Raw genomic sequence first — 10,372 nt, 5'->3', positions numbered from 1 at the left:
TGTCACATACCTGTGTCATGGGGCTGATCTTGTCCCATTCATTCTTCTGAGGGTTGTAGATGTCGACCTCTGCCGAGTCATCCCTAGAAAGCAAGAATCCAGAGTGAGAAATGTCACTGCTGCCCTGTGGCTCAGTTTGTAGAGCATGGGGCTTGCAATGCCAGGGTCGTAGAATCGATTCCCACAGGGGACAATTATGAAACAAACTGAGACAGCCTATATGGAGGATGTCAGAGACCTGGCAGTGTGGTGCCAGGATAACAACCTCTCCCTCAATGTGAGCAAGACAAAGGAGCTGACCGTGGACTATTGGAAAAGGAGGGCCCAACAGGCCCCCATTATCATCAACGGGGCTGTAGTAGAGTGTGTCGAGAGTTTCAAGTTCCTTCGTGTCCACATCACCAACAAACTATCATGGTCCAAACACACCAAGACAGTTGTGAAGAAAGCACGACAACACCTTTTCCCCCTCAGACTGAAAAGATTTGGCATGGGTCCCCAGATCCTCAAAGTTATACTGCTGCACCATCGAGAGCATCCTGACTGGTTGCATCACTGCCTGGTATGGCAACTGCTCGGCATCCGACCGTAAGGCGCTACAGAGGGTAGTGTGTACGGCCCAATACATCACTGGGGCCAAGCTTCCTGCCATCCAGGACCTATATACAGTGAGGGAAAAAAGTATTTGTTCCCCTGCTGATTTTGTACATTTGCCCACTAACAAAGAAATGATCCGTCAATAATTTTAATTATAGGTTTATTTGAACAGTGAGAGACAGAATAACAACACAAAAATCCAGAAAAACGCATGTCAAAAATGTTATAAATTTATTTGCATTTTAATGAGGGAAATACGTTTTTGACCCCCTCAATCAGAAAGATTTCTGGCTCCCAGGTGTCTTTTATACAGGTAACGAGTTGAGATTAGGAGCACACTCTTAAAGGCAGTTAACCCACTGTTCCCAGGCCGTCATTGAAAATAAGAATTTGTTCTTAACTGACTTGCCTGGCTAAATAAAGGTAAAAAAAAAAAAAAAAAAAAGGGAGTGCTCCTAATCTGTTGGTTACCTGTATAAAAGACACCTGTCCACAGAAGCAATCAATCAGTCAGATTCCAAACTCTCCACCATGGCCAAGACCAAAGAGCTCTCCAAGGATGTCAGGGACAAGATTGTAGACCTACACAAGGCTGTAATGGGCTACGAGACCATCGCCAAGCAGCTTGGTGAGAAGGTGACAACAGTCGGTGCGATTATTCGCAAATGGAAGAAACACAAAAGAACTGTCAATCTCCCTCGGCCCGGGGCTCCATGCAAGATCTCACCTCGTGGAGTTACATGGTCATGAGAATGGTGAGGAATCAGCCCAGAACTACACGGATGGTCTTGTCAATGATCTCAAGGCAGCTGGGACCATTGTCACCAAGAAAACAATTGGTAACACACTACGCCGTGAAGGACTGAAATCCTGCAGCGCCCGCAAGGTCCCCCTGCTCAAGAAAGCACATATGCATGCTCGTCTGAAGTTTGCCAATGAACACCTCTGATTTAGAGGACAACTAGGTGAAAGTGTTGTGGTCAGATGAGACCAAAATGGAGCTCTTTGGCATCAACTCAACTCGCCGTGTTTGGAGGAGGAGGAATGCTGCCTATGACCCCAAGAACACCATCCCCATCGTCAAACATGGAGGTGGAAACATTATTCTTTGGGGGTGTTTTTCTGCTGAGGGGACAGGACAACTTCACTGCATCAAAGGGACGATGGACGGGGCCATGTACCGTCAAATCCTGGGTGAGAACCTCCTTCCCTCAGCCAGGGCATTGAACATGGGTCGTGGATAGGTATTCCAGCCTGGCAATGACCCAAAACACACGGCCAAGGCAACAAAGGAGTGGCTCAAGAAGAAGCACATTAAGGTCCTGGAGTGGCCTAGCCAGTCTCCAGACCTTAATCCCATAGATAATCTGTGGATGGAGCTGAAGGTTCGAGATGCCAAACGTCAGCCTCGAAACCTAAATGACTTGGAGAAGATCTGCAAAGAGGAGTGGGGCAAAATCCCCCCTGAGATGTGTGCAAACCTGGTGGCCAACTACAAGAAACGTCTGACCTCTGTGATTGCCAACAAGGGTTTTGCCACCAAGTACTAAGTCATGTTTTGCAGAGGGGTCAAATACTTATTTCCCTCATTAAAATGCAAATCAATTGATGCGTTTTTCTGGATTTTTGTGTTGTTATTCTATCTCTCACTGTTCAAATAAACCTACCATTAAAACTATAGACTGATAATTTCTTTGTCAGTGGGCAAACGTACAAAATCATCTGGGGATTAAATAGTTTTTTCCCTCACTGTACTAGGCGGTGTCAGAGGAAGGCCCAAAAAATTGTCAGACTCCAGCCACCCAAGTCAGACTATTCTCTCCTACTGCACGGCAAGCGGTACCGGAGCGCCAAGTCTAAGTCCAAAAGGCTTCGGTACCACTTAACAAGTATTCAAATGACCACCTGGACTAATTACATTGACACCCCCACCCTCCCTTGTTTTTACACTGCTGCTACTCGCTGTTTATTATCTATGCATAGTCACTTTACCCAAACCTACATGTACAAACTAACCTGTACTAACCTGTACTCCCGCACATTCCCGGTACCCCCTGTATATAGCCTCATTATTGTTATGTAATTTTGTTACTTTTTCTTTGTTACTTTATTTAGTAAATATTTTCTTAACTCTTTCTTGAATTGCATTGTTGTTTATGGGCTTGTAAGTAAGCATTTCACGGTTGTATTCGGCACATGTGACAAATAACATTTGATTTGATGCATTCAATCAGTGTTGTCGTACTCTCGAGACCACATATTAAGTGTCTTGGTCTTGATACATTTTTACTCGGTCTCGGACAATGAGGACTTGTAATTTATTCCTGAGACCGGCCAAGACCAGTGGAGGAAAAAACTCAGCCCCTGTTCAGTCAGCACATGAGTCTGCTTTCATTACACATTTTTATATCTTATAGACTATTAAAACCTGGGCTTTCTACTTTACTCGCAACATTACTGTCCTTTACTTTTGTTGAAACATATCCTAAAACCTTGTCACACTCTTTGGAATTTCTTTTCTCCCCTAGAAGAGGAGACGGGGAAATTATTTGAGAGTTTTGCACTCGCCTAGGGTAGGCCGGGGGAAATTGTAACATTTTGAATTTTTATCTTATTTAGAGACTATGGTTAGTGAAAATTTGTAGTAGCTCTCTATTTTCCCTTAGAATAAAATTTTCAACATTCTGAATGGCTAAAGAATCCATAAGATCTTCTGAAATATTGACACAGAAATACTGTACATTTTGAGCTCTTATTACTGTGGTCTTAAAATGGAATCGCATTGTTCTGGTCCCTGACTGTGTCTCGCCCCGTCCCGGTCTTGACTCTGTTTTGTCTTGGTCTTGACTCTGACTCGATTTGTCTTGGTCTTGATTCGGTCTCGCTATGTGGTCTCAAACACAACATTGCACTCAATACTGTAAGTCGCTCCGGATAAGAGTGTCTGCTACATGACTAAATGTAAAACCATATACCATTCATGCTCCCCTTCTGTTTAACAGCTACAGCTGTCCTTAACATTAGGACAGAAAGATTGACCTCTATGTACTTCCACATTATTTAGCAAGTTTCTATCTCATCCAACCTTTATAAAGTTGATCCCATTTAGATTTAAAATTATTTTCAAATACTTTTTCAGTGTCCCACATTCCTGTCCATATTCTCCTCACCTGACAAAGTAGATGAGCCCATTGAGGGTGACCGTCTTGGGAGCGAAAGACCACGGTGGCAGCTCGCCACAGTTGACCAGGGTCCAGCGGTTGGTGTCCACATCGTAACACTGTATGGCCATGTTGTCCTCCCCTGTTGTGGTCATGGAGCCGATGGCGTAGAGACGCCCCTTACAGGTGGTGGTGGAGCAGTTGTCCATAGAGTGCAGCATGGCGGGCAGGGCCTCCCAGCAGTCCAGCGCGTGGTCGTAGCGCTCCGTGCTGTCTGGCGCCACCACATACAGCTGACCTCTGAGGACACAGGAACTGTGGTACTCCCGGGCTTTGAGCATTGGCGACACCTCGGTCCACTCGTTAACGCTGGAGTTGTAGCGCCACACGCCATCATAGAGACGCGAACCGTCAGATCCTCCTATGGGGCAAAGGACAGGAGAGAGGTGTGTTTGAGATGGAAGAGATCCACAAAAGACATGCTGTTCTTCACATGTGGTCAGGTTACAGCTAAGTGGTGCTAATTGAAAACCCATGCATCACCCTTGGGTGTTCTAGCACAGAGGAAATCACCAATAGGTCAGACATGAGATCTGGGTATAAGCTTTATGTGGAAGAATACTTGCCACATTTTATATGCTGAATAACTTGGCAACTGAATAATGTATCTTAATTTCAATACTTCTTTCAGTTTCCTCGACATGTGTTGTACTCATTCTATGTCTGTGTAGCAGCTGTAGCTTCACCTTGTAGGTTTAATGAATATAAGGATGTTGAATCAACCTGTCACCTTTCATAACACTAGCCCATTTCCCAACCATGTGCTCTGTGCTGCAGCCCCCTGCTGTAAGGTATGAGAGCACTGCTAATGATTTATGACCCCCATCACTGTCCTGACAGAATTACAGGCAGCGTGTGAGGGCCTGAGATGTTTTCTCAATGGAGACACTCTTCCTGATCCGGAAAGCCGTTCGCTTATGATGATGGCCTCTTTGAGAAACCTAGTTTCAAAGTACTATTTAAAAGAGGTGATCATTGCTTGATTGAGCTAGCCTGGCTTAATTAATGAACAATAGGATCGTCCTAAAACGGTCAAAACTGACCATCTCCAGGAGGATTCAAATACACACTCAAAGTATATAAAATATTTCAAATAGTATTTGAACCCAGGTCTGTGTCTCAGTGAGCCCACCAACTACTGCTGCAGTCTTGGCAGGACACCATGTTCCTCCCACCTAGCTAGCTCACCTCAACGCTCCTCCCTCTCATATAGCCAGAGTGGCTGGCTGTGGTTTATTTAAACTCTTACTGACTGCCTGCTATTTCATAAGATTCACTGACTTGAAAGCTGCAGAGCATTCTGGTAACAGTGACTAAGACATCACACAGCAACTGTAACCACTTATGTAAACTGCTGTCCGTTGTATATAAACACATCACACTGATGTAGATTGTGTTTTAAACATATAGCCTAACCTGCAGTATAAAGAAAGATTTTATGCTGCTATATCCAGTGAAATTCAATACATTTTATACCTTTTCACATTTATAAACTACCAATTACCCTTCATTAATCCAATATAAAATATGCCTTGATAGTTATGTGTTACCAAACAACATAAATAGTGTGTACAAGAGTGTATAACGAAACAAGCATTGTCAACCTACCTGTGACATACATATCATTGCCCAGGGCGGCCATACTGTAGCCCCCTCCCAGGTGATCGGGGAACTCGGCCAGGTAGCGCCACTGTCCAGTCTGAGGGTTATAACAGTCCACAGTGACCAGCTCGTCACAGTCCTGGTCACAGCCGCCCACCACCACCAGGATCTCAGCCAGGCCGGTGGAGGGCCGCGGCCGCATGCGTTGGCAGGGTCTGTCATGCCGGTCATACTCACACGACTGGAAGCTCCGGGCCTCGCTCACCATCCTCAGGCAGGAGGGGGAGAGGTAAACCAGGGGGTCGCTTTCCACGTGGGCGAGTAGATAGAACCGACGTACAAAGGGTAGTCTGACCTGCTCCAGCAGCGTGGGCCAGTAGTGGAGCCGCCTCTGTAAGTCTGCTTTGACCCAGCGCACCGCGATCTGATAGACCGTCTCCTCCTTGTCCACACACAGCGCATCGTCCGACACGAACTCCAGCAGCCGTTTCCAGGGTAACCGCTTAAAGTCCTTGCCTTTGGCGAGGTCCACGATGTTCTTGAGGACGAAGCGGCGGGCGCTGACGGCCAAGTCATGGCAGGCGTAGGCCTCTGCAAAGTCCTGGATCTCCAGGCAGTTGGAGACGTCTAATCTCTGCTCCAAGAAGGCACAGCAGGCCTCTTTAACGGAGGGGAACTGGAACAGGTCGGCCGTCTTCAGCAGCAGGTCTACATTGTCCTGGGTGACTGTGACTCGGCCTGTGTAACAGAAGTCCACCAGCAGGCCCAGTAGTTCAGCAGACACCTCGTGCAGGACCACACGGTCCATGGCGCTCTCTCTCAGCGTCCCGGCGAACATGGCCCTGAAGTAGGTGCTGGCTGCGGCCAACACAGTCCGGTGGCAATGGAACTCGCGGCCCTCGGCGCAGAGCGTGACGTCAAAGAACTTGCGCTCTGCACGGAGTTCGTGGATCCCCCGGAGCAGGTTAAAGGCGTGGGCCGTGTCAAAGAAGGGCAGTGTGGATGGCTGTGTCTGCATGACTGGCTTCTCCGACATCACTTCTCTCTCCATCACTCCTCCCTCCATCGCTTTTGTCTGGATCTCTCGAAGAGGTTGTACTTAGAAGACAGGGTTCATCTGAAAACAGAAACACCATTATAATTTATGTTAAAATCACTTCTAAATTGGTTCAGGTTCACTGATTCACAAACACTATACCACACAATCTAAATATGAAGCCTACAAACCAAAATAACAACTAAATGAGTAACACTGTGTAGGTAGGTATTCAACAGAGTTAGCATAAGAATTAGCAAGTTCAGCTACTTACAGAAACCTCTGGTATTTTCAATACAAATAACAACCAGCTGAATTACAGTATAGCCAATGGTGAGGATCCCCTAACTGAAGAGCCCTACTGGGCGTAATAGGTGGTATATCAACACAATAAACAAACAGTTTACAGGCCTTCTAGAAAGTAAGACTGTACATTGCACAGCTCCAGTGACTGAGCAGCTCCCTGTCCATGTTTAAGAAAGAGAGCTTGCCTGTGCTGTGGGTCTAAATATACTTTGACAGGCAGTGTCCATTTCCATTTCCTCTCTTCTCATATACCTGTCTGCCTACCGTACATCCTCCTATCCGCCCCCATGAGGTAGTCGTCAAACTAGAGCCTGCCTGCCTGCCTCTAGCCTGCTCACAGTCACTCTCAGACTCAAACACTGCACTCATAATACCCACAAATCAGCTTCCTAAAAACAACTGACAAACTAAATCAACCATCTGTTTTAATCAGGCCACACAAGAAATACCTCTACTTGACGAAGAGAAAGTCTTAGTTATTTGACAACTGGTTTAACACTATAAATCACTGCGTCATGTCACAATATAATGAGAGCTCCCTGGTGTCTAATTGAAGAGTTATTACCAGCTGCTGTAATAAGGCCATACACAGAGAATTACCCCATCTTGACGAGCAGAGTCTCACAGTTTCTCAATGTTACAATGTGTTAGGAGCTGATTTAAAAACTGTCAGCGTGTGTCATGACTCTTGCGAGGCTAATTTAAAGAGAATTCCTGGGTTTCTCACTAAAAGCCATTTATTTTCAAAGGCTGCCATAGACTTCAATTAGCTGATTTTGATCAGTGTTATTCTACAGGTTATGACATTGGGGCGCTTCAACAACAACCAGTCATCTGAAGGGTAAGTAAAAACTTTGGGATTGCTACATGCAGGGCTTGACTTTGACTGAAATAGGTGCTGGTACTCGTGTTGGGTGCCGGTACTGTTTATATTTAGGTAAAGGAGTTCCACAATATGTTTGAGCTAATATTCTATAAGAGGAACAGGAGCTTAAGCAGTAGAACATATGTGTTCCGGTGAGCTCCAGCCCAACATGATTCCAGGTGGGATTACGGAATACTCATGTCTTCTTAAAATACACAGGTATGTTTCATGAAGGGCAAGGCAGCCATCTATCTCCTGGCCTTCTACGGCAGAAAAAACAACAAGCTGACGAGCATTGAGCCTCAGCCTAGTACATAGCTCACATTCCACACCAGGATTAAACAATGGAGTCAGCCGTTGGTAGGTCAACAGAGCCCTGTGAGCGATGAGCCAACTCCCACCAATGACAGCGCAGGGAAAGCAGGGATCGGCTAGATTCAGCCGCGGGACGTTTTTTTAAATTTATTTTTTGCTTTTGAGCGGATGGTCAGGACTCCAGAACATACACTGACCAAAAATATAAACGCAACATGCAACAATTTCGAAGATTTTACCTAGTTACAGTTCATATAAGGAAATCAGTCAATTGAAATCAATTGATTAGGCTCAAATCTATGTATTTCACATCAGCAGGAGTACAGATATGCTTCTGTTTGTCACAGATACCTTTAAAAAAAAAAAAAAGGTTAGGGGCGTGAATCAGAAAACCGGTCAGTATTTACTGTGACCACAATTTGCCTCATGCAGAACGGCACATCTCCTTCCCATAGAGTTGATCAGGCTATTGATTGTGGCCTGTGGAATGTTGTCCCACTCCTCTTCAATGGCTGTGTGAAGTTGCGGGAACTGGAACACGCTATCGTACACGTTGATCCAGACAGAGCATCCTAAACAGATGGTAAGCTACAGGACTGTTTTGCTAGCACAGACTGGAATATGTTCCGGGATTACACCACATCAGTCATTGGCTTCATCAATTAGTGCATTGATGACGTCGTCCCCACTGTGACCGTTCGTACATACGCAATCCAGAAGCCATGGATTACAGGCAACATCCGCACTGAGTTAAAGGCTAGAGCTGCCGCTTTCAAGGGGCAGGACTCTAACCCAGAAGCTTATAAGAAATCCCGCTATGCCCTCCGATGAACCATCAAATAGGCAAAGTGTCAATACAGGACTAAGATTGAATCGTACTACTCCGGCTCTGACGCTCGTCGAATGTGGCAGGGCTTGCAAACCACAACAGACTATAAAGGAAAGAACAGCCGAGAGCTGCCCAGTGACACGAGCCTACCAAACCAGCTAAACTACTTCTATGCTCGCTTCGAGGCAAATAACACTGAAACATGCATGAGAGCACCAGCTGTTCCGGAAGACTGTGTGATCACGATTTCCGCAGCCAATGTGAGTTAGACCTTTAAACAGGTCAACATTCACAAGGCCACAGGGCCAGACTGATTACCAGGACGTGTACTGCTAGGATGCGCTGACGAACTGGCAAGTTTCTTCACTGACATTTTCAACCTCTCCATGTCCAAGTCTGTAATATCAACATGTTTTAAGCAGACCACCATAGTCCCTGTGCCCAAGAACACTAAGGTAACATGCCCCAACAGCACTCACGTCTGTAGCTATGACGTGCTTTGAAAGGCTGGTCATGGGTCACATCAACGCCATTATCCCAGAAACCCTAGACCCACTCCAATTTCCAATTTGCATCCACAGATGATGCAATCTCTATTGCACTCCACACTGCCCTTTCCCACCTGGACAAAAGGAACACCTATGTAAGAATGCTATTCATTGACTACAGCTCAGCGTTCAACACCATAGTGCCCTCAAGGCTCATCAATAAGTAAAGGACCCTGGGACTAAACACCTCCCTCTGCAACTGGATCCTGGACTTCTTAACGGGCCACCCCTAGGTGGTAAGGGTAGGTAACAACACATCCGCCTCGCTGATCCTCAACACAGGTGCCCCTCAGGCGTGTGTGCTCAGTCCCCTCCTGTACTTCCTGTTCACTCATGATTGCACGGCCAGGCACGACTCCAACACCATCATTAAGTTTGCCGATGACACAATAGTGGTAGGCCTGATCAACAACGAGACAGCCTATAGGGAGGAGGTCAAAGACCTGGTCATGTGGTGCCAGGACAACAACCTCTCCCTGAACATGATCAAGACAAAGGAGATGATTGTGGACTACAGGAAAAAGAGGACTGAGCACTCCCCCATTCTCATTGACGGGGCTGTAGTGGAGCAGGTTGAGAGCTTCAGGTTCCTTGGAGTCCACCCCCCCTTTTACACCGCTGCTACTCTGTTGTTATCATCTACGCATAGTCACTTTAATAACTCTACCTGCATGTACATATTACCTCAACTAACCGGTGCCCCCGCACATTGACTCTGTACCGGTATCCCCCCCCTGTGTATCATATCGCTATTGTTATTTTACTGCTGCTCTTTAATTACTTGTTACCTTTATTTCTTATTCTTACTCATATATTTTTTTAACTGCATTGTTGGTTAGGGGCTCGTAAGTACGCGTTTCACTGTAAGGTCAACCTGTTGTATTTGGCGCATGAGACTAATAACATTTTATTTGATTTGAAACATGCTGAATGGGTGACATGTCTGGTGAGTATGCAGGCCATGGAAGAACTGGGACATTTTCAGCTTCCAGGAATTGTGTACAGAGCAAACCTGGCACCTTCCCTACGGAAAAGCACAGTGGTGGCAGCATC

The 10,372-nt window shown here is 46.0% G+C and overlaps 1 protein-coding gene across 2 annotated transcripts in view; it reads right to left on the bottom strand.

Moving 5' to 3' along the window:
* Positions 1–10,372, bottom strand: part of LOC139416744 (kelch-like protein 21) — a 29,434-nt gene that overhangs the window by 3,253 nt on the left and 15,809 nt on the right. The window contains exons 2-4 of one of the 2 annotated variants that reach the window (XR_011635121.1): positions 5,427–6,537; positions 3,768–4,179; positions 11–659 (exon numbers count right to left, since the gene is read on the bottom strand). Coding sequence is in view for 1 of the 2 variants with exons in the window: in XM_071165783.1 (XP_071021884.1) it covers positions 11–83; positions 3,768–4,179; positions 5,427–6,486 (1,545 nt within the window). In the remaining variant the exon portion in view is untranslated. The remainder of the gene's footprint in view (positions 1–10; positions 660–3,767; positions 4,180–5,426; positions 6,538–10,372) is intronic. The other variant, XM_071165783.1, reaches the window with a different exon arrangement.

The sequence above is a fragment of the Oncorhynchus clarkii genome, chromosome 9 (assembly GCF_045791955.1).
Source record: "Oncorhynchus clarkii lewisi isolate Uvic-CL-2024 chromosome 9, UVic_Ocla_1.0, whole genome shotgun sequence".
Taxonomy (NCBI): domain Eukaryota; kingdom Metazoa; phylum Chordata; class Actinopteri; order Salmoniformes; family Salmonidae; genus Oncorhynchus; species Oncorhynchus clarkii.
The sequence above is the reverse complement of the archived record's forward strand: the minus strand, read 5'-3'. Positions and strand labels throughout refer to the sequence as shown.